The 27,300-nt window shown below is 44.4% G+C and overlaps 2 protein-coding genes, 1 non-coding gene and 1 pseudogene across 4 annotated transcripts in view; 1 reads left to right on the top strand and 3 right to left on the bottom strand.

Moving 5' to 3' along the window:
- Positions 1-1,622: 1,622 nt before the first annotated feature.
- Positions 1,623-21,041, top strand: CNOT11 (CCR4-NOT transcription complex subunit 11). Its single transcript, XM_029231839.1, has 7 exons — positions 1,623-2,202; positions 7,170-7,334; positions 10,987-11,139; positions 14,986-15,188; positions 16,376-16,578; positions 18,853-18,949; positions 19,026-21,041. The coding sequence occupies exons 1-7, from the start codon at positions 1,683-1,685 to the stop codon at positions 19,221-19,223; spliced, it is 1,539 nt and encodes a 512-aa protein (XP_029087672.1). The 5' UTR covers positions 1,623-1,682; the 3' UTR covers positions 19,224-21,041.
- LOC114900601 lies at positions 4,195-4,824 on the bottom strand (annotated as a pseudogene).
- Positions 20,615-27,300, bottom strand: part of RNF149 (ring finger protein 149) — a 28,042-nt gene continuing 21,356 nt past the window's right edge. The window contains exons 7-9 of one of the 2 annotated variants that reach the window (XM_029231840.1): positions 22,803-24,957; positions 21,112-21,274; positions 20,615-20,690 (exon numbers count right to left, since the gene is read on the bottom strand). In XM_029231840.1, the coding sequence (XP_029087673.1) occupies positions 24,914-24,957 (44 nt within the window). In that variant the 3' untranslated portion in view covers positions 20,615-20,690; positions 21,112-21,274; positions 22,803-24,913. Of the gene's footprint in view, positions 20,691-21,111; positions 21,275-22,802; positions 24,958-27,300 lie in introns of those variants that run through there. The other variant, XM_029231841.1, reaches the window with a different exon arrangement.
- On the bottom strand, positions 22,607-22,720 carry LOC114901149. The gene has a single exon (XR_003795032.1). It is a non-coding gene; the product is annotated as a small nucleolar RNA SNORD89 (small nucleolar RNA).

Genomic DNA, 27,300 nt, shown 5'->3' with positions numbered 1-27,300 from the left:
TTAGCTCATTGGTGCTGACCAGAAAATTCCTGGTTAAGACTACATTTCTGGGGGAGGGTGAAGCTTCAGTTAGGTTAGTAGTGTGACCTAGCATAAGTGACTCCATCTGGGGCCTCTGGTTTTCTTTTTAACACCAACCTAATTTTGAAAATGCTCTTACAGAAAGAAAAATATTTAGTTTTTTGGGGTGGTGGGGCACATAATGTTCACATATTTTGAAACAACTTAAAAAAAAACCACAGCAAAACCTATGCAGGTAAGCTCATTGCTGTAACAGACATCCCAAACACAATAAAGTTTATTTACTATAGTAAATAAATAAAATGAGAGTACTTTCATGATAATTCGAATCAGTTTCCCAGGAGTCCAAGCGTTACCAAGTTATATCTGCTGCTGTTAGTTAACTGGCAGGACCCTTCTACAGGGATATCTAATAGTCGAGTGAAGAAGCCTTCAGAATATGCATGCCCCTTGACCCAGCAGTTTCTCTTCCTTCAATTATACTTTAGAATTAAGGAGGCGCGCAACTAGATAATTCTCGAGCTACTAGCATGAGTTAGCGCAGACTGTATCTCCCAAACTTGCCTGCTGGGAATCGCTGGTGGAATCCCTGTAGGGTTTTGTAGGTCTAAGGGAGGAACTGAGGAAGTCTGGAACACACCCTTCGGTGATTCCCAACCCAGAGTACACACTAGGCACCTGGGCAGGTGTTTTTGCTTTTTGTTTGTTAATACCTGGCCACCAGGACCAGGCACTAGCATTTTTGAAGGCTCTCGGGGAACTTCCAATGCACAGCTAAGGCCCAGAATCAGCGCCCTTGGGCAGGCTGCGGTAAAAAGTTGTACAACAATTTTGTAAACGAATGTTTATTGGAAACATTTTACGAAAATCTTGTTAAAGTAACCGTGTACAAAAGCTCGTGTGCGTATGATTCCATTTCCTCAAATAGGAGTGTAAGACTGGAAATTAATTTTGGTAATGAGAAATGCGTGGTCTTCATAGCTATTAGCACTTAAAAAGGTTTCACCATGAACAGCCAGGTGTGTTATATTAAGAAAACTTTTCAGATTTTTTTTTTTTCTGCATTGGGTATTCGTTGTGGCGCTTGGGCTCAGTAGTTGTGGCACGTGGGCTGTGGCACGTGGGCTGTGGCACGTGGGCTTAGCTGATCCACAGCATAAGGTACTTCTCGGACCAGGGCTCGAACCCATGTCCCCTGTCTTGACAGGCAGATTCCTAACCACTGTGCCACTAAGGAAGCCCGCAACTATTCAGATTATAAGATGCATTTTTCCAGACAATAACGTCACCCAAATTTCTTGGGACCTTCTTTGCCTGGTACAACCCTCGGGGCACCTCTGGGGGCGGACGTTGCTCGCCCATGCGCAGACTGCACCACAGCGTGGTGCTGTGGCACCGCGAGACTTCCGCAGCTCCCCCACAGGCCCCACCCCCATTTCCGGCTTTTCGCTCCGCCCACTCGGCGTCTCGGGATCTTCTCCCTGGCCCGGCTCCAGCAGCCTCGCTCTGGGTCCACGCCACACTCCTCTGCGGGCGGCTGGCTTCCCGGCGGGTTTTGTTTGCGACGCTGTCGTGCCACAGCGCGCTTTACGGCCGCGGGGACGGAGCGAGCCGGTGCCAGGGCCCCTCCGGCCCGGAAACAGGACAGGCGAGTGAGGTTGATGCCCGGCGGCGGGGCGAGCGCGGCGTGTGGCCGTCTTCTTACCGCCGCGGAGCAAAGGAGGGCCCGGGAAGCGGCGGGGTCGGTGTCTAGGAGCGGGCCAGGAGGCTCCGGCTCCGGCGGCGGCAGAGGCGGAGCGGGTGGCCCCGGGCCGGGTTGTGGAGGCCCGGGGGGCCCCGCGTGCAGGATGAGCCTGACCCCGAAGGAGCTTTCGAGCCTGCTGAGCATCATCTCGGAGGAGGCGGGCGGCGGCAGCACCTTCGAGGGCCTGTCCACCGCCTTCCACCACTACTTCAGCAAGGCCGACCACTTCCGCCTGGGCTCGGTGCTCGTCATGCTGCTGCAGCAGCCGGACCTGCTGCCCAGCGCGGCGCAGCGCCTCACGGCGCTCTACCTGCTCTGGGAGATGTACCGCACCGAGCCGCTCGCCGCCAACCCCTTCGCCGCCAGCTTCGCGCACCTGCTCAACCCCGCGCCGCCCGCCCGCGGCGGCCAGGAGCCCGACCGGCCGCCGCTCTCTGGTAAGCCCGGGTCCTCCCGCCGGGAGCCCGCTGTGCGGCGCGGAGGGTGAGATCCGGCAGCTGCTGGGCCTTCACCCACACGTGAAATGGATTGTGTCCTTTTGAAATCCCCTCCGCACCCCCTCCACCGAGTAGGGACAAGTGGCAGCTTCACGGCACCGAAAATTACTCCTCCCAACAGTACGGGCCGTGAAACCGTGCCGCTTAGTGTTGGGCTTGACGCTTTAGTGCCTCATGATGCAGTTCGTGCTCGTCACGCGCGTCTGAGGTGTGTGCAGTTGTAAGTAATGACACACAGGATCTGCCCTCCTACCCCCCGGCTCTAAGTCTCAGGAGTCACCGAGAAGTCTTTCAGAACCCGAATACGTTGTTGAGCGGAAATGCACCTTCAGCAGCGTTTCAGGACTTTACAGCCGCCTTCTTGCTGTTAGGTGTCCTTGGTTAACGCGATGGGGGCAGAGGATAGAAAGTAGTCTCAGTTCACGGCCTAGACTAGAAGACGCAAGACTGCTGCACGTTATGTAAAATGCATGCTCGTGCACCTTTAGTGAGATCACTGGGTTGGATGCGAGGCCTCTTTTGCTATTTCTGTTTGTTTGTTTGGCTTATAAACAGAAATTTATTTCTCATCGTTCTGGAGGCTGGGAAGTCCAAGGTCAAGGCCCTAGCAGACTGGGCGTCTGGTGAAGGCCTGCTTGCTGGTTCATAGACAGCTGTCTTCTCGCTGTGTCCTCACATGGTGAAAGGGATGAGGGAGCTCTCTGGGGTCTCTCTTCCCAGGGCACTAATCGCACTTATGAGGGCTGTGATTGGGGGTTAGGATCAACACTTTAACGTTCAGCCTACAGCCCCGGCTTAGCACGGTAATGGCACAATAAAGGATGATAATTTGAACCTGAATTCAACTGAAATTCAAGTAGAGCAAAACCCGAAACCATATACTTACTCTATAGTTTTAAAAAAACTGTTCACTGTCATCTCCTCTACTAGAGGGAATTAAAGCTGGCCTGATAAGTTGCCTGACGGGACCACTAAATGTCTGAATTGGGAATCGACTATATTCTATCCAGTTTAACCCTGTCTGTTAACACGGGGAAACAGAGGTCCAGAGAGTTCGAGAAACTTGCCCAGAGACAGACAACTACTTTTGGGCTGGGCCAAGTGTAAGACCGGGGTTCCTTTCATTAACACCAACATCTTTTCATTTATGTGGCCTTTCACAGTTTACCAAGCACCTCTCAGCTCCATGACCTCATTTATTGTACTATATCTGTGAGCGTACAGAGGTGGCTTTTGGGAGATTTTTTTGCATCCTCAGACCAGTGTTGCAATAGCTTATTCTATACTGACCCTTAAATTAAAAAAATAGATATGTACACACATATGTAAATGTGTGTGTACATATATATGGACATACGGAAGACACAGCACCACATCTCCCTGTGTCACCCCATGCGGGCCACACCCTGGCAGTCACAAAGCACAAAGAGAAAATGGTCACAAAGCACAAAGAGAATTCCTGAGTTGCCACTGATGCTTCAATACTAAAGGGCTTAGAAGTGTTTACACTTTCAAGAAGAGTAGGAACGTTTTAGGCTTCCCTTTAATGAGTCTCATTTTGAGACAGGATGGCAAGGTTGGCCAGCCGCTCTTCATGCAGTTTTTGTAGTAAATCTTGCAAAGAATGAATGGTGAAGCCAATTCATTTCTCCTCCTGGAATTTGTCCTCTTCTTTTTCTTTGTTGTGAGGTTATATATTAAAGGTATGGGCATACAGACATTACAAAAGATAAGGGCTGTCACGTGAGGGAGGAAGTCAGACAACAAATGTGGAAATTAAAAATCTGAACTCACAGGCAGGGCGGGAGGCGACACGGTCTTTTCACAGAGCCGTACACATAATGCACCTGTCCTCAAAAGCAGGAATGGAAAAAACTAGCCATTCAGCTGCAGAGCAAAGCTGGGGTCTTGGCTTTAGAGCTTTCAATGTCTTTAGCATTCGGCTGGGCAGCAAGGGCCTTTTCCAGAGTAGGCCAGAGAACATAAGTCCAGTTTGGTTTTTAAGGCTTGAGTCAGCTCTGTGGCCAGCAGCTTGTGGAGGGACACACCGTCGTGGGAGTACACCCCGTTTCTCCCAGTCCAGTCGTAACGCTTGGGGCCGCTGGATGGTGAAGATAACCAGATTTGCTTGTTTGGGGTCTGCTTGTTGACCACGTACGTTCCTAGATGTCCACCCAGTTTAATTGTTAAAACGCCACTCCCAGAGGAGACATCATAACCTTCAGGTGTGTAAGGTTTGTCTGCAAGGTCTTCAGAGAACTCTCCTAAGGAATCCAGCGTCTCCTCGGCCAGTTTTGCATACGTGGTATCGTCCAGACGGCCAGCGTCACCCAGAGTTCCCATTGTCCTCAGATTCATCAAGCAGACGCTCTGCTGTTGGACATTCAGGATCTAGTTGAGGCAGCGGAGGCGCAGACTGGGCTGGCTGCCTGTGCAGGCCCTGGCAGCTGTAGAGCTGGGCGTCCTTCGTTGGCCGTGGGGCCCCGGCGTGGGCCTGGACATAGCCCGGGGGTGCCGAGCGGAGCAGAGGCTGGCAGCTGCGTGGCGCTCCAGCGTCCACATCTGTTTGTTTTTTAAACTCAAGAGATGCTTTATGAGACTTGATTTTGGGAGAAGACCTGAAGCCAGGAGAGGAGAAGGGCACAGAGGAGATGGTGATGAGTGGTAAGGGTACCTGGAAGACTTGGAGGAGGACATCAGTAGTGGGCGGAGCAGGTAGTGACAGGTGGGAAACAGTTTGATCTTACAGTCCTTAAGCAGTGAGGAAACAGGCGAGTGACCCCTTAAGGTAGGGACTGCTATTCAGGGAGCCAGAAGGTAAAGGCAGCAGATTTTGAGGTAAGGCCAGAGAATTTTTCCTTGCAGGAGAGGGCTTCTACATTTAAGCTAGTCATGGTTCCTGCTGGCAACTCCTCTGGATCTAAAGCATCTTCTCGTGGATTTCCTGCACTGCCCTTACCTAAGAGGGGCAACCTGTGTATTCCATGAGATGTCTTTAGGGTACAGGTACTGAACCTGGTTTTCAGGAAGTTTGAGAATGCTGAGAAAGTCGCTGCAACGTGTGTGTGTGTGTGTGTGTGTGTGTGTGTGTGTGTGTGTGTGGTGAAACCCACCACCGAGATGGATGGGGCAGTGTGGGATTTGGGTCGGAGAGCCCTTTGAATTGTGTAGGATGGGTTAGGCAAAGGAACCATAACTTATATAATGTCGCTCTTGAATGCGATGAGTTTAAACCTAGATGTAGGCCATAGACTGCATTGTAAACAGATTTGCCAGGGAAATCCACGGATTGGTTATTTTGCCTCTCTCTGCCTGAATTTCCGTGTCTGAAAATTGCAGATAATAAATTATGAGAAATAAAAGTATTTACAATAAGCTTTATACATTACTATCGTTACTAGGTAGGGGTGGTGCTTAAATATACAACAGGGAATGTCAAGGCTTATTATACTGTGCGTCAAGGGGAGCATCTAATGGGTATATGTTTTGAAAGTTTTTCGGATGATTCTGCTGCAGAGCCAACGTTGAGAATGTATCTGGAAGTAAGTAGGATGGCTTCCTTGCGCTCAAGAAGCTTGCAGTCTGGTTGAAGAGACATAAACCTTATTGTAATCCAGTGTGGTTAAGGGCCGTACTAGATGTCGCATGCACAGCACCTCGTAGCACAGGAACTACAGCTGTGTAGCTGGAGGAACTTTCAGAGGGGGTGATGTTTTTGCTGGATATTGATTAGAGATGGTGGGGAGAGAAGAGTGTGGCCCTGTCACGTATTCTTAAAGAGCTGCGTGTATTGGTTGTTTTGAAATCAGGAATCAGAGAAAGAGAGATTTTGTGCAACAGGAGTGTAGAACACATGGATTGGAGGGGGGTCAGGAGATGGGATTAGGAAAGTGGGTCAGGACCACATTAGGAAGGTCTTATGAATGGTGCAGAAGTTTGGGTTTAATTCTGTGTAAACAGAATTAAAAATCTGTGAGCAGATTTGTACCTAGAAATATAACTCATTGGTAAGTGGGCGTGTGGACTGTGGGCGGTGAGTGGGTAGGAGTCCCAGCTGGGAGCTGGAACAGGGTCTGGTCACGGTGCGGTGCTGCGGTAGGATGGCCGCCGCCGGGTAAGCGGGCGGCTCTGGGATGAAAGGGAAGCATCAATGTCCAGCACTCTGGGAATTGTAGCCGTGCTGTGGACTGAAACAGGTGTGTGAAGTGTATTTGCGGAGCTAGTGATTGCTTCTTTGTCTCTTTAACTTTTACACAGTTGCTGGTAGCAGTAGAGAAGAAAAGCATTTTTGAGCACTGTAGTTTTTGTTGTTGTTGTTTTTGCCTGCATATGTAAGCTTCAGCCTTTGCAGGAATTGAAGCATGTTAGAAAACAAAGTTGATTTTTTTGTTTTGTTTTGTTTTGGCGGTGCTGTGCGGCTTGCGGGATCTTAGTTCCCCTACCACCAGGGATCAAACCCGGGCCCCAGCAGTGAGAGCGCCGGGTCCTAACCACTGGACTGCCAGAGAATCCCCCAAAACAAAGTTCTTAATAGTTACAAAAACCTTAAGTTTCATTGCCACAAATCATAGAATTTCAGTTGACATACAGTTAATCTAGAGATTATTTGAAGTATAAGGGAGGATGTGTGTAGGGTACATGCAAATACTACACCATTTTGTATAAGGGACCCAAGCATCCTTGGATTTTAGTATACTCAGGGTGTCCTGGAACCAGTCCTCCTCAGGGACACTATTTAATTACATTTTGATGAATGTATCTGTTTGGTCAAATGAATCGTCAATTGTAAGTTTGTCTTTAAAGGTACATGAGTTGAGGTGACAAGTAGCAAATGCTAATTTTACCAGACTCAAGATAATTTTTAAAAATAACCGTTAGAGAAACTGTTGTACGTTTTTTGTTTACAGGATTTTTACCTCCTATAACTCCACCAGAAAAGTTTTTTCTTTCCCAGCTGATGCTGGCACCTCCACGGGAACTCTTCAAAAAGACACCGCGACAGATTGCCTTGATGGACGTTGGAAACATGGGCCAGTCTGTGGACATTAGCGGGCTTCAGCTAGCCCTGGCTGGTAAGGAGGGGTCCCGCTTCAGGCATCTTTGTGTGCTAGCATTAGGCCTTTTTTCTTGAGGTACTCCATTTAAATGAAGGTCTTTGTAACTGTACTAAAAAGTTAGTATTTTCTGTGAAAAACATAGCTTCAGTACTGGATCCTTGCTATTATGGGATATAAATTTCATTTTGAGTTTTCACTTGAATTGATTGCTTTTCCAGTTTAAGAAGAATGCTGGGTAAAACTTTGGTCCGTTTAAAATTTTCCTGATGTCATTTCTACTCAAAGCGATCTACAAATTCAATGCAATTCTTATCAAAATCCCAACAATGTGTTTTGCAGAAATAGAAAATTCATATGGAATCTCAGGGGACCCAGAATAGCTGAAACAGTGTCGTCTTGGCGCCTTTATCGAAAATCATTTGAATATATATATGGGAAGGTTTATTTCTGGGCTGTCTATTCCACGTCATTGGTCTGTTTGTCTTTTGTTTTTAATTTTTATTTATTTATATTTTTGGCTGCGTTGGGTCTTGGTTGCTGCACGTGGGCTTTCTGTGGTTGCGGCCAGCGGGGGCTACTCTTCATTGCAGTGTGTGGGCTTCTCCTTGCGGTGGCTTCTCTTCATTGCGGAGCATGGGCTCTAGGCATGCGGGCTTCAGTAGTTGTGGCGTGTGGGCTCAGTAGTTGTGGCTCGCCGGCTCTAGAGCACAAGCTTAGTAATTGTGGCGCACAGGCTTAGTTGCTCTGCGGCATGTGGGATCTTCCCGGACCACGGCTCAAACCCATGTCCCCTGCATTGGCAGGCGGATTCTTAACCACTGCACCACCAGGGAAGCCCGGTCTGTTTGTCCTTATTCTAGTACCACCCTTTTGATTAGGGTGGCTTTTTTTTCCCAAATAAAAAGGGTTTTATTTGCAGGGGAGCAGGACACTAATCCAAGTCATACAGTAGCTTTTGTGAAATTGAGAGGTGTGAGACCTCCACCCTGTTCTTCTGTTTCAAGATTATTTGGGCACCTTCTGTTACACGTATAAGCAAATGAATGGGTGGTCTTGAAGCAAACTCCTGTAGTGATAGAAAATAAGGAGACCTTGAACAGGGTGGTCAGGGAGAGCCTCTCCATATAAGGATAAAGAAGAGCAGCTTTTGCTAACCTGCTCTAAGCAAAAGTGCAGATGCATGGGTCTCATCACCTGAGAGCAATTCATTAGGGAAATTCTAATCTGTAGCCAGATTTGTGAACCCTTGACCTTGTGATTAAGTGAGCTGCAGGGTTAATTTGATAGTGCCTCATCCTTAGACTTCATGCCCTGTGACATTTGGCATCTTGTATAAGGTGACATCTAATCTTCTCTTTCCTTGGGGCATTCTGAACCCTATTTATTTATTTATTTTAATAAATTTATTTTATTTATTTTTTAAGTTTTTGGCTGCATTGTGTTTTCATTGCTGTGCGCAGGCTTTCTCTCATTGAGGTGAGCAGGGACTACTCTTGGTTGCGGTGTGCGGGCTTCTCACTGCAGTGGCTTCTCCTATTGCGGAGCACAGGCTTCAGGCGCGCAGGCTTCAGTAGTTGTGGCACGCGGGCTTAGTAGTTGTGGCTCGCGGGCTCCAGAGCGCAGGCTTAGCAGTTGTGGCGCACGGGCTTAGTTTCTCTGCGGCACGTGGGATCCTCCCAGACCAGGGCTTGAACCCGTGTCCCCTGCATTGGCAGGTGGATCCCCAACCACTGTGCCAGCAAGGAAGCCCTGAACCTTATTATTATTTTTTTTAAGTATTTTGTTATTTATTTATTTTTGGCTGTGTTGGGTCTTCGTTTCTGTGTGAGGGCTTTCTCTAGTTGTGGCAAGCGGGGGCCACTCTTCATTGCAGTGCGCGGGCCTCTCACTATCACGGCCTCTCTTGTTGCGGAGCACAGGCTCCAGACGCGCATGCTCTGTAATTGTGGCTCACGGGCCCAGCTGCTCCGCGGCATGTGGGATCTTCCCAGACCAGGGCTCGAACCTGTGTCCCCTGCATCGGCAGGTAGATTCTCAACCACTGCGCCACCAGGGAAGCCCTGAACCTTATTTTTAAAGTACTAAATATTAACAATCTAACAATGGTTATTTTCTGAAACTAAGAGAACTCTTTTTCAGACTTTTAAGATTGAAGGTACACAAAAGTACTTGTTAGCTACTAGTGCCAGATGCAATCTATTAACAGAAATAAAATAATTATTTTCTTAACCAAAGACAGTATGAAAACTGGTTGCCGAGGTGATGGGCAATTTCAGTCACCTTACCTTTAGAAGTGACGTATATTATGAGGTTTCTAGCTTTGTATTCAATAAAGTAAGAATCAAATCTAATTTCCTTTTCAACTTGTGATGACTTGAATCAGCCCATGAGAAAGTTTTAAAGTACATCAAGCTCAGGGACTTCCCTGGTGGTGCAGTGGTTAAAAGAATCCGCCTGCCAATGCAGGGGACACAGGTTCAAGCCCTGGTCTGGGAAGATCCCACATGCCGCAGAGCAATTAAGCCCGTGCGCCACAACTACTGAGCCTGTGCTCTAGAGCCTGTGAGCCACAACTACTGAACCCACGCTCCACAACTCCACAACAAGAGAAGCCACCACAATGAGAAGCCCACGCACCACAATGAAGAGTAGCCCCCGCTCGCTGCAACTAGGGAAAACCTGGGCACAGCAACAAAGACCCAACACAGCCAAAAATAAATAAATAAAATAAATTTATAAAGTACGTCAAGCTCAGAAAGGAATATGTGACTAGAGTTAGGATTGAGAGGCTTGGCACAGTGGCTAAGCTGGCTGTCCCCTAGAGCTGTTTGCTGTCCTCTGCCCAGACTGAAGATGTCTTAATCATTTTCACAAGTGCTTAAGAAAAAAAGGGAAGTACACCTATCTTCTCTGGAGCTAGCCACACAGATCATCTGTATGGAGGCTGGCCTGAAATTCAGATGTCTTTACAGTGGGATCCAGGGACCAAAGGTGTACTTATGGATGATGCAGTTGCATTTTCCTAACTTTAAGAAAACAAGCAGGCAAGTTAAACATCAGTAACCACAAGGGGCAGTTATAACTACAGTGTGTGTGCAATAGTATCTCGTTTTAACAGATTTTCCCCTGGTTCCTAATGGGATTGAATATCTTTTCAGATGTTTATTGGCCGTACAAGCTTTTTTTTTTTAAATTTATTTGTTTTTATTTTTGGCTGTGTTGGGTCTTCGTTGCTGCACATGGGCTTTCTCTAGTTGCATCGAGCGGGGGCTACTCTTGCTTGCAGTGCGCGGGCTTCTCATTGTCGTGGCTTTTCTTGTTGCAGAGCACAGGCTGTAGAGCACAGGCTCAGTAGTTGTGGCACACGGGCTTAGTTGCTTCGCGGCATGTGGGATCTTCCTGGGCCAGGGATCGAACCGTGTCCCCTGCATTGACAGGCGGATTCGTAACCACTGTTCCACCAGGGAAGCCTCAGGCTTTTTAAAAATAAAACACTTAGTGGAAGTCATTAGCCCATTTTTTCCTATTTTTTAAAATTGATAATCTATCCTGAATCTGGCCCTTTGTTTATGTGTTGTAGATAACTTTCTCCATTTAGTAGCTTCTCTTTTCACTCTCCTTGTGGTGCCCTCAGTTTTGAAATATTTCCTATTTTAATCTATTTCAGAACGCCAGTCTGAATTGCCAACTCAAAGTAAGGCCAGCTTCCCTAGCATTCTCAGTGACCCAGACCCGGATTCTTCTAATTCTGGATTTGACAGCTCCGTTGCCTCTCAGATCACGGAAGCTTTAGTCAGTGGACCAAAGCCACCTATTGAAAGTAGGTATATCTAATTTTGTATTCTTGGTTTTATGTTATCAGCGTCCCCGAGACTTTCTGGTTTTCTGAAACATCATGTTGTTTTCGTTGATACTTAAACGTGAATTTTTTTGTGTGTGTGTGGTACGCGGGCCTCTCACTGTTGTGGCCTCTCCCGTTGCGGAGCACAGGCTCCGGACGTGCAGGCTCAGCGGCCATGGCTCACGGGCCCAGCCGCTCCGTGGCATGTGGGATCTTCCCAGACCGGGGCACGAACCCGTGTCCCCTGCATCGGCAGGAGGACTCTCAACCACTGCGCCACCAGGGAAGCCCTTAAACGTGAATTTTTAAAAATTTATTTTATTGAAGTGCAGTTGATTTACAATGTTGTGTTAATTTCTGCTGTACAGCAGAGTGATTCGGTTATATGTATATATATATATATATATATATATGTACATTCTTTTTCATATTCTTTTCCATTGTGGTTTATCACAGGATATTAAATATAGTTCTCTGTGCTATACAGTAGGACCTTGTTGTTTATCCATTCTCTATATAATAGTTTGCATCTGCTAATCCCAAACTCCCAATCCATCCCTCCCCAATCCCCTCTTCCCCTTGGCAACCACAAGTCTGTTCTCTATGTCTGTGAGTCTGTTTGTTTCATGGATAAGTTCATTTGTGTCACATTTTAGACTCCACATATAAGTGATATCATATGATATTTGTCTTTCTCTGTCTGACTTCACATAGTATAATCTCTAGGTGCATCCATATTGCTGCAAATGGCATTATTTCATTCTTTTTTATGGCTTAATAATATTCCATTGTATAAATATGCCACATCTTCTTTATCGTTTCATCTGGTGATGGACATTTAGGTTGTTTCCATGTCTTGCCTATTGTGAATAGTGCTGCTGTGAACATAGGGGTGCGTGTATCTTTTTGACTTAAGAGTTTTGTCTGGATATATGCCCAGGAGTGGGATTGTTGGGTCAGACAGTAACTCTGGAACCTCTGTACTGTTTTCTATAGTGTCTGCACCAATTTACATTCCCGTCCATAATGTAGGAGGGTTTTCTTTTCTCCACAGCCTCTCCAGCACGTTATTTGTAGATTTTTTAATGATGGCCATTCTGACCAGTGTGAGGTGGTATCTCACTGAAGTTTTAATTTGATCTGCATTTCTCTAATGATGAGCAATGCTGAGCATCTTTTCATGTGCCTGTTGGTGATCTGTATGTCTTCTTTGAAGAAATGTCTCTTTAGGTCTGCTCATTTTTTGATTGCGTTGTTTGTTTTTTTCTGTTGTTCAGTTGTATGAGCTGTTTGTATGTTTTGGAAATTAAACCCTTGTTGGTCGTACCATTTGCACATGTTTTTTCCCAGTCTGTAGGTTGTCTTTTCATTTTGTTTATGGTTTCCTTTGCTGTATAAAAGCTTGTAAGTTTGATTAGGTCCTGTTTGTTTACTTTTGCTTTTATTTCTATTGCCTGGGAGAATGACCTAAGAAAATATTGGTAGGATTTATGTCAGAGAATGTTAAACATGAATTTAGTGAGAAACTTCCTAGTATAGTGTCTGGAACATAGTAGAGATGCTCAATAAAAGTTAGTTTCTTGGGCTTCCCTGGTAGCGCAGTGGTTAAGAATCCGCCTGCCAGTGCAGGGGACACGGGTTCAAGCCCTGGTCTGGGAAGATCCCACATGCCGCGGAGCAACTAAGCCCGTGCGCCACAACTACTGAACCTGCGCTCTAGAGCCCATGAGTCACAACTACTGAGCCCGCACGCCTAGAGCCTGTGCTCCATAACAAGAGAAGCCACCGCAATGAGAAGCCCGCGCACAGCATCGAAGAGTAGCCCCTGCTCACCACAACTAGAGAAAGCCTGCACGTCAACGAAGACCCAATGCAGCCAAAAATAATTTTTAAAACTTAAAAAAAAAAAAAAAAAAGTTAGTTTCTTTTTTAATAAAAATACCAAGGTTTTGGGAATTCCCTGGTGGTCCAGTGGTTAGGATGCCACGCTTCCACTGCAGAGGGTGCAGGTTCCATCCCTGGTCAGGGAACAAGATCCCACATGCTGTATGATGCAGCCAAAAAAATCCCAAGTATTTTTTATTACATACCTATCATCAGCATATCTAAGGATATAAATTCTCTGATTTTACTGAAATGAGTTTATTTTTGTAGTTTATTACCTTTTTGTTTTATACTTCATTAATCTTATTTTCCATTGAAGTTTTACTGATCTTATAGCTCTTAATTTAATTCAAAGATAACTCCTATTGAACTTGAAAGAGCATTTTTTAAAAATTATTTATTTTTGGCTGTGTTGGGTCTTTGTTGCTGCGCGCAGGCTTTCTCTAGTTGCGGTGAGCGGGGGCTACTCTTCGTTGCAGTGCATGCACTTATTGCAGTGGCTTCTCTTGTTGCAGAGCACGGGCTCTAGGCATGCAGCCTCAGTTGCCCCACGGCATGTGGGATCTTCCCGGACCAGGGCTTGAACCTGTGTCCCCTGCATTGGCAGGCGGATTCTTAGCCACTGTGCCACCAGGGAGTCCTGCATTTTTTGGTTTTATACGATTCTGTGTGGTTTTAATGACGAAGGCATGCTTTCTGCTTAGGGATAAGAACATGTTCTCCAGACTATAGTGTCACCTTGAGTTTAAAACTTACACTGTGACTTTTAATGCCATTTACAGTAGGTCTTTGGAATAAATAAGTCTCAGCTAGTCACAGTGTGTGGGAAGGTCCAAGGCACAGATGGGTTGTATTTAATACTTGCTCGGGCACATCTTTGACTTGAATGGGCCACTGGAAAGGTGTGTAAGAAGCAAGTAAATCAGATGTTAGGTCTGAGTCTAGCTGAACACCAGGCATCCTTACCTCATGGGAACTTTCTCTTTATCACATGGGTATAACTTCTCGTGAAATGTTAAAAACTTTCTTTTTGTAAATGGGCTGCAGAGATTCAGGTGCTAGTTCTGGTGATATATGTGAAGAGATGGTGTAGTTTAAGATAAAGGGATGATTCTTAGCCAGACATAGACATTTTCAGTAAACTAGGGGACCTAGTAATCTCAAATTTGGCCGGGGCTCGGTCCATGAGAGGAGTTAGTTAGCCATCTTAGACCCTACGTGGGAACCAAAGTGAGGGGTGAAATTTGCTGAGAAGTCCCAGACAGCATTTCTTTTAGTGGGTTTATAACTTAGGGATCAATCTTGTTTTGTAAAATAGTTGAGGTATTAAATTGAGTGACTTCACTGTTCTGTTGTATTTTTACTGTTTTAAGAAAATGATATAGCATTTGTGAACTTAGGGGTTTATGAAAGTCTCCAGATTCATTTGAGCATGTCAATAGTCAACCGTACCTTTCCCCTACCATTTCATCTCCACATAATTTGCTACTTCAGGGTTATAAGATGCAAAAACAAAACCAGTACACATCATATGGTCTCTGAATAAAATAGTGCTGAGAATAGGATGAGTGAGATCAACTAGTGTTTTATTTTTCCCATCCAGACTTACCCATGGAGTAAGTTGTGTCCTTCTGCGATTGAGTGGTGATCATGCTTGAACTAGGACTTGTCAGGTGGTGGTAATGTTTTCCTCTCCTCCCCCAAAATAGATTTGGTCTCTGACGACATAATGTTATGTCAGTGTTTCAGTTTCTTGTGTTCTGAATAAAACCCTGCCTTTGTGTCGTTTCTGCTTCTAATTTTCAAGTCAGAGTGTTGCTGTGTTGTCCTTATTAAGAGGTGTCACTGCACTTCACTAAGCGGAGCCTGTGAGGTTTATACACACATGTTGCGGGGTCAGCCGAGTGACAGAAGCAGTCAGACACGCTACTTTGATTACAGGCCATTTTCGGCCGGAGTTTATCCGTCCACCACCTCCGCTCCACGTGTGTGAGGATGAGCTGGCTTGGCTCAATCCAACCGAGCCCGACCACGCGGTTCAGTGGGACAAGTCGATGTGTGTGAAGAACAGCACTGGTGTAGAGATCAAGCGAATAATGGCCAAAGCCTTCAAAAGCCCCTTATCTTCTCCTCAGCAGACACAGGTATGGATTTATTGTAAACATTTTCCTGTATTTAATTCACCAGGTGTTTTCGTTTTTCATAAAGTGATAAATGACCAGTAACGTGATGTTGGCAGCGTGAGCCAGCAGCAGGAGGCGTGGCCTCTGAAGCTCTGTTCTGCGCCCCCCCCCCCCCCCCCCCGCTCGGCTCACTTCACTCTGGTGGGGCACAAAGCCTGGTGCCCGAAAACCTAGCGACTTGTGTTTGGGATGAGTTTGACTCTGGAGCGTAGGATGGCGCTCACTCCTGCTCCGCGCTGCTGGGCGCTTTATGTACATTGTTACTAGGCTGGACAGGACTCCAGGAGGGTAAGCGGAATCATTAACATTTAACCAGGAAGGTAAACTAGCACCCATCACACAGCTGGCTAATGATGGATTCAAAATAGCGCCCCCGCACCCAACTGTGACACTTCCCGTGGGGGAAAAGGCAGGACACCGTGGGCGGTTCCGGTTGGTGAACTTTATTCTTCAGTTAGTACACTTTCACATGAGAACTTGCCAGGAGATACATCTCCAGCGTAGTTCATTTTGCTTACCAGGCCATCATGAAACAGTACATGTGTACATACAAGGAGACAGGGGAAGGAGCACAGAACATTAAGAATGTACCAATTTGGCAGAAGAAACTGTCTTTGAGGACACCTATTTGAGTGTGTGCAGTGTGCGGGGCAGACAGACCTTCCCCCCTGCCCGTCCCCCTCTCAGGCATCTGTTCCCCTCGGCGCTGGGTGGGGCTTTGGTTCCTGATGTTCCCCGATGATCTCTGTGATCTGTGCTTTTCCGGAGAACTAGTCGGTAAGATTATTTTTAACAAATGACAGGGAACAAAAAACCTACAAAGGACTTAAGGATGATATTGTTAAAATCCAGACAATATTCAAACAATGCTGATTCTGGTTTAATGCCCTGGATGCATTAGTGTCGTTTATAAACTGTTGTGAAGGTGCCTGATTTTAGTATCTGACATTTCAAATGTAGTTTAAAATATCAAAGAATGATGATCATGGATTTGAAGGAAGACATTTATAAAGTTGGTTCAGTGCAGATAATTTTATAACTTTTCTTTATAAAAATACTTGTTTTTTTGTATGCATGCAGGAAAGACAATTTCTGATTTGACTCAGGAACCTCTGTTTTTCTCTTTCTAAAAATCTGATTATATTTAGCTCCTTGGCGAGTTGGAAAAGGACCCCAAACTTGTCTATCATATTGGCCTCACTCCAGCCAAGCTTCCTGACCTGGTGGAGAACAACCCTCTAGTCGCCATAGAAATGTTGCTGAAGTTAATGCAGTCAAGCCAGATCACTGAGTATTTTTCGGTTCTGGTCAACATGGACATGTCATTACATTCAATGGAAGTTGTAAACCGGTAAGTTTCTATGCGCGATCAAATGCGGACAGGGGTGTGTAATGTAGATCCGGATTAAATGATTAGGAGGGAAAAAGCAGCAACAGTTTTTTTTCCCCTGATACACTGTTAGTCTGAGAAAACCCATTAAATAAATAATCTGAGCCTTAGTGTTGACTGCATGTGAATTTAGCACCCACTAGCAAGAACTTGGAGAGTATTTCAAGTATTTAGCACTAGTAGCAGCATCGGTGAAACTTAATTGCTAAAATGTATCTCCTATGTATGACTGTATATTCTTTACACAAATTACAGACACTGCATTATTTCTCGTTAGAGACTAACAGCTGTTATCAGTATGGGTCTAGGAGCTGAGAAAATTCTGGGAATGCCTTCCTAGAGTTCGTTGTTCCTCGCACTGTTCTCTGAACCTTTCTTTGATTTGGCCTCCTTGCTCCGTTGTCATCAACTGTCAGGGAAACAATACATTCCCTTCTCTATGTGCTCTGAATAGTGGTTTCTCACTTTGTTATTTTGCTTACAAATATGTTTTAGGTAAATTACAAATTCCATAGGCTTAGGGGGTTAGCTTGGGAGCGTACCGTTCATTAAGCTGTGGGTAGTGTAGCCGTATGTGCAGGCTTGCCTGATGCGGTCCCAGTTTACGCTTCTCATCGTCAGCTCCGCTCCCTGTGGTGTCCTGTTCTGGGGCCTAAATTACATAGTTTTTCTGCTCACGGGGAGGTCCATTCTGAGTGCTGCGCAACTGCACTTCAATTAGAGCACATCTTTTGAACACTCACTCGTTTGTAAGTTGGGGATTAATTGTTTTTTAACCTACTTAAAGCTGTACTAAAGAATATGTCCTGGGAATCCCTGGCGGTCCAGTGGTTAGGACTCTGCACTTTCACTGCCAAGGGCCCGGGTTCCATCCCTGGTGGGGGAAACTAAGATCTTGCAAACCACATTGTGTAGCCAAACCCCCCCCCCCCCGAAAGCAAAAAAAAAACACAATGAAGTTATAATCAGCTGGTGGGAAAAGCCTGGCTGGAAGCCGAGGGATCCCAAGTGTGTGTGTAGGAGAGCGCAGATTTGTGGAGGGAAGCACGAGGTATTCACCTTTTACTTTCTGTGCCGGCAAAACCGGCTGGCCACTTGCTGACCTGCGGCTTCATTTCTGCGCCCTCATCCAGGCCTTCGGCCTTTCCCTGTTACTGAGACTCACTCCTCTTTGGGGACTGCCTCCTGCTCGGGGCCTCTGGGCCGACCATGCTCTAAGTGCCCGCTTACTGTCTAAACCAGCCGTTAGGCACTTAGTCCAAGAATACCCATCTTTTTATCAGTGGTGCAGAAGTAATTTCAAGGACAGGGTCTGCTCTGTGTGCGCCACCCCCATCATGGTGCATCACCCACAGGTGTGTCGCCGGTAGCCTATGGCTGTGTTTCCTTGGAGCACGGGTTCCTCAGCCTTGAGGAAAAAAGTTCTATAATCAAATAAGTTTAGAAAACTTTTGGAAATTCATACTGTATAGTTAGCGTAGCACACACCTTTATCTGAGCATGAAATTCCTACTTTACCCTCCCCCCACCCCACCTTAAAACATTTCACAGAATCCTTTGGAGAACACCAGCCGCCCCTTGAAGACTCTAGGCCAAGGTGCCTTTTGCTACCTTCCAGCCAGGGCTTTCCCACCAGCTCCTGAGTGTGCCACGCCAGTCCCCGATTCCACAGTTCACTCAGATTATCCACTTAGTTGGAAGGACACCACTTCTCTCCTTGGGTTTCCATTTAAGTCATTTGCCCTGTTGACTTTTCCCGAGTCTTTCACTTACATCACTCTTTGTGCAAACGCCACACGTTAGCACTTAGTTACACACTGTCCTGTTCAGTGACTACCACGCCTTTCTTCACATGCGTTCCTTGCATAGCACTTGTGTGTAATCAGGTTAGTAAGCGGTACTTACGTGGACAGAATAACTGCCCGGGTTGTTAGAGCTTGGACGATAACTATGAATTCTGATTCAGCCAGGAACACACAGGGACATGGTGCTCAATGCGTATTGCACATGTAATGCTAAGTGTAGACCTAAGAAAAGGAAGTGTCACTTATTAGCGGCGGCGGCGGGGGGCCCCCGAGGTTTACTTGCATAAACTTACTTAAAACTAGGTAACTAGATCATATATCAGAATTTTTCACTAAATGACCAAAGGAAATTTTATATTTTATGGTGAACGGTGTTTTAAAATGTTATTAGCAAATAAAATTAACAGCCCTTTCTAACTTTATGAAACAGACTAACTACAGCTGTTGATCTACCTCCTGAATTTATTCACCTTTATATATCAAATTGCATTTCTACCTGTGAACAAATTAAAGATAAATATATGCAGGTAAGTAATAGAAATTTTTTTAAATTTTATAAATACCTGCCCAGAAAACGCACACTAAAATTGGTTTCTTTTTCAGAATCGTCTGGTGCGTCTCGTGTGTGTCTTTCTCCAGTCCTTGATCCGTAACAAAATCATCAACGTGCAGGACTTGTTTATAGAAGTGCAGGCCTTCTGTATTGAGTTCAGCAGGATACGAGAAGCTGCAGGCCTCTTCCGGTTGTTGAAGACCTTGGACACTGGGGAGACACCTTCTGAGACCAAGATGTCCAAGTGATAGCTCGTCGGGACCACCTGTTCATCGTTCAGCTATGCTGTGCTTTTCATTTTTAAAAGTGTTCAGACCCTGAGTGATTGCTTGGCTTAATGCGTATAAACACCAGTTTATCCACTTAAAGCAACGTTTTGCTTTCCTGGATGACTTTTTCTTTTAGATGAGTTTTCGGTGAGAACGTGGACGAATGTGTCTTGTAGGTGTCTCGCTGATGATTATCCAGTGGGGATGTCACCCCAAACGAAGTCACTGCACAAAGTAGAGGAGGTCCTCAGGCCTGAAGAGCAAGGTGCCTGTTTTTGCTTAAGATGTAAGTCACGGGCTTCAGGTAAGGCAAGAACACCGTTTTCCTGAGGTTCCAACGTTGAAAGTTTTTAGTGAGAGTAAATTGAAGACACTCTCAAGAACCTGCCTTACTGCCCCTGAGGTCTTGAGTCATTATCACATGACAGTATTCTGACCCTTGAACTTCTCGCTGGGTGCAGTGTGAGCCTCGGACACCCGTGTACCTTATCCTTTCTTGTCATGGGGACCTAAGAGACAACAGCGGGCTGCCTACAGACGTGGGAATTCTTAGAAACCTTTTCCGAGACTATAAGAGCTGGTAGTTTTCTGGGCCTTCTCTCCTGTTAACAGTCTAAGAGCGTCGGTACTTCAGGAGGAAGGACGGCACCGGGGGCCGTGCTGCACGGCTGCTCGCCGAGTGGGCTTTGTGCCCTTCCCGTGGCGTCCTGTGGGCTGTTTAACCCCTCATTTAACTCTGGACAGCAGTGCCTTACATTAAAGTTTTCTATGAACTCTATTATCTGGTGTATTTTTCACTCGAAGACATCATGAAAAACTACCCATCTGCTGAGGTACTTTCAAAGCGTATTCTTCATAGGAACAGGAATCACCTTCCAATCCAACCCTTAGCAAAAGTTAAAGGATACCAAGCCGAGGGGTTTTAAGATGAGTACAAATTCCCACCTTGTAATATTGGCAAAACAGTACTCTTAGATTTATGAGAAATTTTAGCTTCGTTATTCTTACGAAGGGCAGTGATTTATAAATATATTTGCTTCAAGGAAATAAGGACCCAAACTGGTATAACAGGTGCACCTTCAGACATCTAAATGATGGCAACGGTTGACCTCTCTCAACACCTAATGGCTGGCATCACCGTTTTGCATGTTACCACTGGGCAAAGAAACAGTTCATTATTCACATACTCTCTGGAATGGCGAAGTTTCGACCGCGCTTCGCCGCAAGCCCCCCAACCTCAGGCTCCAGGCCCTGCTGCCTCCTGGTCACGCTGAGCCTCCTGGCTGGCAGCCCCGGGACGCACGCACGTCGCTGCCTACCGCGAGTTTTCTCAGTGAGGAACCTCACCAGCACTCAGGAGCAGCGGCCAGGGCGACGACACTGTGCCTGGGGTCCGTTCCAAACCGAGATCACCAACGAGAAGCACAACATTTCGGACGTGTGGGACTACAGAGAGCACAAAAGGACACCTGCTGACACTCTGAGCTGAAACTAGAAGACAGCATCCTCCCGTCTAGCCTTCACCTGGCAGGGCGCGTGCCAGCAGCTCAGCAGGGTCACTGCCCCCGGGGTGTCCACGAGCCACCGCAGATGTGCTACACACACTGGTTTGGAGCTGCAGGTGTGCTTCTGTGGGCACATCTGCAGACATGGCCTGAGACTAAAGACAGACCACTGTGCATCGTTTCCAGATTACAGTACTGGTGTTTACTTGACAGAGGAAAGGTTTTCAAATTTATTTTAAATGAATAGCTTACAAAGAATAGTAATTATATTTAGAGAACATTAAAAAAAAAACAGTCAAGATACAGTTACACCACCAGCAAAAAGCTCTTCATTAAACATTTAAAAGTAGAAGAAAGTTTACCTGAAATAAAAGAAACAATAATCCTGGGATTCAATAAACTGCAGTCAACTTTTAAGTGTCATCAAACGAGTTCAGTTTAACTGTCATGTTTTTTAAAAACCACACCGTGAATTCTCTGGACTTTTAGTTCCAATCTGTTGTAGCTTTAGTATCTTCAAATTACCTGTTAAAAGGAAGACAGCAAGAAGACCTGTTAAGGAGATGACATCTTAGGGTAGAAAGTTCAAAAAAGTGTTTGCAATCCTAAAATTTAACTATTTCAGATACCTCTCTTTAACAGTATTATTTCGTTAAATAACTTTAAGGAAATGGTATCACTCAATTTTTATTCTTATAGAATACAGATATACTTTCATAAATTTTAAGTAGCGTGTACTGCATTACACATTTTGTGATGATCCACATTCCCGTGGTGAACAGTGGATCACATATCTATTGTAAATGATATTAGGGTGATATCCCTAAAATATTTTGAGGGTTAAAATGGAAAATTAACGCACGGGAAGAACTTTTTACATACTTGTTAAAATTCCTGCACCGTGTACCAAGAGATTTTGCTAGTTTCCTTTTGTACCTGGTCTTTTCTTTTTATGCAGTCACTACTGTTCTTATGAGGAAAATCCTTGAGGAAAGGACTTCCGTAATCCTGGGATTCAGTAACTGTAGTCAGCCCAACAGAAAGTACTAGTGTTCCCAAGTTTCTCTTTAGCCCTTAATACACAAGCCTACAACTCATCAAAAAGAATGGATTGACTTTTCTTGTACTCATTTTAAACAAATGTAGTGCAAGTACTTTTTTTGATTTACAACTTACTTTATATTTATACTTTGCTGTTAGAACAAGGGCAGATCTCTAGCTGCACGGCTGCTGCTGACATTGTAGACGTTTCCCTTTCATAACCAGTAATACAAGTACTAGTATTTTTGATGAATGAAATGCTTATAAGTGTTTTTAAAACTTCAAAAACGAAATTAACTGGGAAAAGCGCAGGTGGCTTTTCTGGTTGGTGGTTGCGTCACAGAAGCACAGCGTGCGCCACGCAAGACGAGCTCTGCTTCGGGCCAGCGTCCCACGCTCTGTAAATCTCAAAGCAGGGTTTACAGTGAGCCCAAAGAAAGTGACTAAAACATGTCATTACCTCAGGTTCTAGTCAGTGATATCTGCGTGCTACCTTAACCTCAGCCCTCACTGATCACATCAACTTTAATGTGCTCAAAGGGAGACTACAGCCAAACGAAGCCATCTTACTGGGGAATCTGGTTACGCTGGGCATTGTGTCCAAGTAAAAACACACCGGGTTCCTGAAGGTCTATTACTGTTATTGTTTTCATGAGTCTAGCGGTCTTTGATTCAGCAAGTATATCATAAAGCATGTAGAGAGGTACTTACTGCATGTGCAAGCCCTGAAGTTGCCCCAGGGTTCACTGATTATCTTTTCTTAAAAATATCTGAGCTCGCTGGAAAGGCCTATCTTGGAAATCTTGCCCTGACATTACTGAGGTCAGACCAGAGGTTCGCTTCAGGAGGTTTTGTCATCGTGCGCCCACAGAGAGCCAACTGCTGAGGGACACACTGCAATTCGGCCTTTTAGTGTCATCATTCCTCAGTAACTACAGGGAGGGAGCAGTCTTTCAGGAAAGGCTCTGCGGATTCAACATCCCTAAAAGGACAGCATGCAAAGAGCTATTACCTGCTCCAGGTGCTGTGTGTACGCCTCCCCTCTGGGCGTCGTGGCTTTCTGATGGGAAGCCCGGAAGCAGCAATGGCAGGCAACACCCTGCGGGGTGTTCACATCCATGGGTACACTGCCCTCCTCCACGGGCTGCCTGAGGCTCTCAGTTAAAAAGAAAAAATACTGTCTCTACATTATTTGTGAAGAAATGGTCTTCATGACAACTGTCAGAAGGAAATCGATTACTGCCATAAATAATATAACCTTAACTACATCTCTCATTTACTAATCTTTCTTCATTGACATTCCCCAGATTCCCAGCATTTTATCAAGTTTATATTTCAGCAAAAATTCTAGTAATATTTGACCCGTTATCATGTTTATTTCCACCTAAGAAAAGCGTATCAAAGGAAACATTTTCCTTTCGAAGTACTGAAGTTTTCTGTCTTCTCTTGCTAATTTATCTGCTGTTAAAGACTTGTGTTTCTAGAAATAAGAGTACTATAATTTTTCCAGTCTCTTCTATTTATAACTTAGGGTTCAAACTTCTGAATTAAGGAAAGCTCTAGCTGACAGCCACTGATTAAGAACTCACACTTCCATAATCATCAAAAACAATTTACCTTGATCTGTCACAGTATTCTTTTTAAAAGTCAGCTTCATTGGCTACTGCGAAGAATTAAAGCATCTTTCCCTACTGTGTGTGTTAAAATACAAAGAGCAAACAGTCTACTCAGTATAAAATCAAGGACATATTTTCCTATCCACAATGCACCACAGAAGGCGGATTTCAAAGACTTTCTTGCTATTATGGAAACCTACTGAGGCTGTCTGTTGAAATGAGAGCTCAAAGTAAGACAACTTCTATTCCAACAGCTCCTCACATGGAAACTGGCCTCAGTTTACTTTGTTCGGTAAACACTGTTTACTCACCTAGTATTTCACTGAGTGGCTGGAATCAAAGTGTAGTAAATAGTTTGAAAAAAATAAGCTATATAAACTTTACATCTTAGATACAGCTATAAAAATAAATTATTTAAATTTTAAAAATTATATATTCTTAATAAACATGTATTTTTACCCACACAGATACACACAGTAACTAGTTTGGAAACGAAAAAGGGCTACAATTTCAGTTCTAAAAAAATCTCTTCCTCATCCTTGACTTCCACCTCTAAGAAGTGAGGACAGTGTGTGTGTCTGTTTAATCGCTTTATCAATTTAGAAAGCAGCCCCCGAAAGCTTGAACAGCCCACTCCCTCCACCTCCACTGCCAAGGAAGAACAGCAAACGAGAGTATAGAGGAGAGATGATTAAACAAGGTCACCGCCATTAAGTTTGCTTTAAAATTAATCAAGGAAACCGGTTACTTGTTTATTTTGTTACAACAGCAATGGAAAGTCCCCATCTACCACGCTTTATAATTGTAAAGATTAAACTGCAGTTGGAATCAGTATATTCACCATTTACCCCCAAAAACGCCATATCAGAGTCTGTCTACTCCATTTCTTTAACAAGCAATGAAGAACTTCATGCTCGTGCGCAATACGGAATCGTAGCTTTTTTTATTTGTATAGAAAAAAATGGACAAAACTTTCCTCCCCATCAAGGTTGTTAGAAGAAATTAGGTAACGAGAGGGAGAAATGCAAATCCTAAAGTCAACCAGTGCTTTTCCCGTAACTCCAAATAACAACAATGAAAGTGCTCTAAGGTTTGGAAATCTCTCTATAGTACAGAGGTGCAAGGAAGCGATAGATTTCTCTCATCACATTCACAAGTTTCATGTTCTAAAAAAGTCTTTCCTCCAGGGAAACTCATGTGATCAACTACTGAATATAATCACACAACTCCATTTGAACTAGTCTGAATTCAGTGTGCTTAGTCTAGAAGCATCCTTGAGAAGAAAGAATCTTATGATACATTTTAGTAGATAAACGCACGAAGACTAATCAAAAATTCTCTTGAAGAATAAAGTATCTTAGCCCTTTGTGTATCAAACCAGAACCTGAAAGGTAAAAGAATGTACATTATTTTCACACACACAAACTGTGTGCTAAAGTAAAAAAAAATAAAATGTCCTTTAATTCAAGCCCAAGCTCTGTCCGTGACACTGCCGGCAGGTTGTACGCTAGGAGACAGGTCCTTCACGCTGAGGGTCACTCCTGCTTGTCTCTGCAACAGAACAACAAAAGCCAGCGCTGGTTGGTATATTCTGAACTTTAATTACATAAACACTGTTAGATTTGGAGATCACAGTTCAAGAAACAAATTCGGGAAAATTTTAAATAAAACTTACATGGAAAAATGACAACCTATTCCAGACACTCAAGGAAATATATAAACACCCTCCTCACATACAGCATGAGAGGTTTCCTGGCATTAGCCTAATGAGTATTCACGTGGTCAGCACGGTGCTATAGAAAAGACACAGGCTGAGCTGGTGGGATTAATTAGAGTGTGTTTTCAGACACATAGCGATGGTGTCACCACCATGAAAACAGTAGCTAGCATTTACCGGGCAATATAGACCCTATGAGCTAGAGACAAGTACGGTATTATCCCCAATCTAGAGACTGGAAACTGAGGCACAGAGAGGTTCAAACCAGCCTTTGAATCCAGTTGGATGTTACTAGGAAGAGGAGTAAAAGATAATTTCAGCACAAAAGGTTTCTTACAGTGACAGGATACTTCCTCAATCAGACCTGAGGTCAAGCAGACAAAAGAGGAGCCCCCTCGGGCAGACGCGTCCTCCAGGGAGTGGGCTACCGTTAATAACCCCCGCATCCATTTCCTAGGCGCTCCTGAGCAAATGTTAGCTCAGGTAGGAGTAAAGCTACATTGCACTAATTATACTAATATAATTATAAGCAGACATTATACTAAAGTACTAACACTACACTAAAGTACTAATGTCTGCTTAAAAGAATTGATTTTTTCCAGTAGTTTTCAAACGATCCAGTTATAGGGTAGAAAGAACATTGACATATAAATCACCTGTCAAATTACCTGAGTGAATTATGAATTACCTGAACAAATACTTGGAAATTTAGTTGAGGATAAGAGTTTTACCTGTCCTGAAATATCTCAAGGGTAGTCAAGTACTAAAGGAAACAAATTTCGTTTCCTTTCTGGAGCCTGAAGGCAATGGTAAAAAAAAAATAACAATGGTGTGCACTTAGGCACAAAGCAATGGAATACCTAACAACGGTGTGCACTTAGGCACAAAGCAATGCAATTCCTAAAAACAAGAAGCATTTATAAACATTTATAAATGGAACTGTCTGCCTCACAAGGCAGAGTCCCAGCAGGAGAGCCGGTTAGGAGAACTCGTACACAATCCACCTTTCCACTTCCTCATTCTCTGAAATTCATTCTCCCCTTTTCTTACACAATGCATTCTTTCTTCCTCTGGTACTGGTTTAAAACTTAAGTTCTCATATTTCTGTCTTTGCCTCCCAGATTCTAAAAATGGACAAAAAAGACAAACCGATTCAGTTTGAATACTACCGATTTGGGAAAATATGCTTCCTCTTCCAGGATGGCAAAATTCAAAATTAGAAGCATCAATTCTTCCCAGTTAAAATAACCTATAAATTAATTCAACTATAATAAAAATTCTCATGGGAGTTTCTTACACATGGCAAGTTGATTTTAAGATTAATCTTAAAAAATGAAGAACAGTTCAGAATTCTTTTTTTAAAAAGAATACAGATGAAGGAATTTGCCTTGCCTTTCAAATATCAAAACTTATTATTCACAAGTAATTATCACTAAACAATGGTCAAGTGGTTAAACATTTGGGAAAAATAGGTTAGTTAAATCTCCCCTTAAACAATGCGGATTAAAGATTTAAACGTAAAATACAAAGCCACAAATGTCAGTAAAATTTAAATTAATAACCCTCAGATGAGACAGATTTTCCTAAGTTAGCGTGCTGTCAAAGGCAGAAAGAATCATGAAAGAATGAGAAGCTAGACTAGATAAAAATCAAAGACCAAGAGCTCTTAGAATCAGTATGAAAAATTAGTTTCTCCATAGAAAAAGAAGCTAAGGATGAAATAATGGGCAACTCAGAAAAGAAATATAAATAACCAACAAATATGAAAAGATAATTGCATTAGTAATTTAAAACAATGCAATTCATTATTTTACAGAGAGGTGGTAAATGTATACACAAAATGATTTCAGTGTTACTGATGACAAAAGTCCATCAGCAGGATGTGGTTTACAGAAATTACAGTGAATCCAAAATGTAATACTACGCAGCTGTACCAAATCATGTGTCCTGTCTACTGATACAGAAAGAGCTTCACACATTAAGAGGAAAAAACAGGTCACCTGGGCTTCCCTGGTGGCACAGTGGTTAGGAATCCGCCTGCCAATGCAGGGGACACGGGTTCGAGCCCTGGTCCTGGAAGATCCCACATGCCGCGGAGCAACTAAGCCTGTGCGCCACAACTACTGAGCCCGCATGCCACAACTACTGAGCCCGCATGCCACAACTACTGAGCCCGC

The sequence above is a fragment of the Monodon monoceros genome, unplaced genomic scaffold, assembly GCF_005190385.1.
Source record: "Monodon monoceros isolate NGI ecotype Baffin Bay Population unplaced genomic scaffold, NGI_Narwhal_1 Super_Scaffold_19, whole genome shotgun sequence".
Taxonomy (NCBI): domain Eukaryota; kingdom Metazoa; phylum Chordata; class Mammalia; order Artiodactyla; family Monodontidae; genus Monodon; species Monodon monoceros.
This window is presented reverse-complemented; position numbering and strand designations above follow the sequence as displayed.

Bases quoted from the DNA above. Each gene is read 5' to 3' on its own strand.
- CNOT11 (XM_029231839.1), top strand. From the start codon at position 1,683: ATGCCCGGCGGCGGGGCGAGCGCGGCGTGTGGCCGTCTTCTTACCGCC. The intron at 7,335-10,986 runs GTAAGGAGGGGT...AATCTATTTCAG, and splicing joins GCTTCAGCTAGCCCTGGCTG to AACGCCAGTCTGAATTGCCA. The intron at 18,950-19,025 runs GTAAGTAATAGA...TTTCTTTTTCAG, and splicing joins TTAAAGATAAATATATGCAG to AATCGTCTGGTGCGTCTCGT.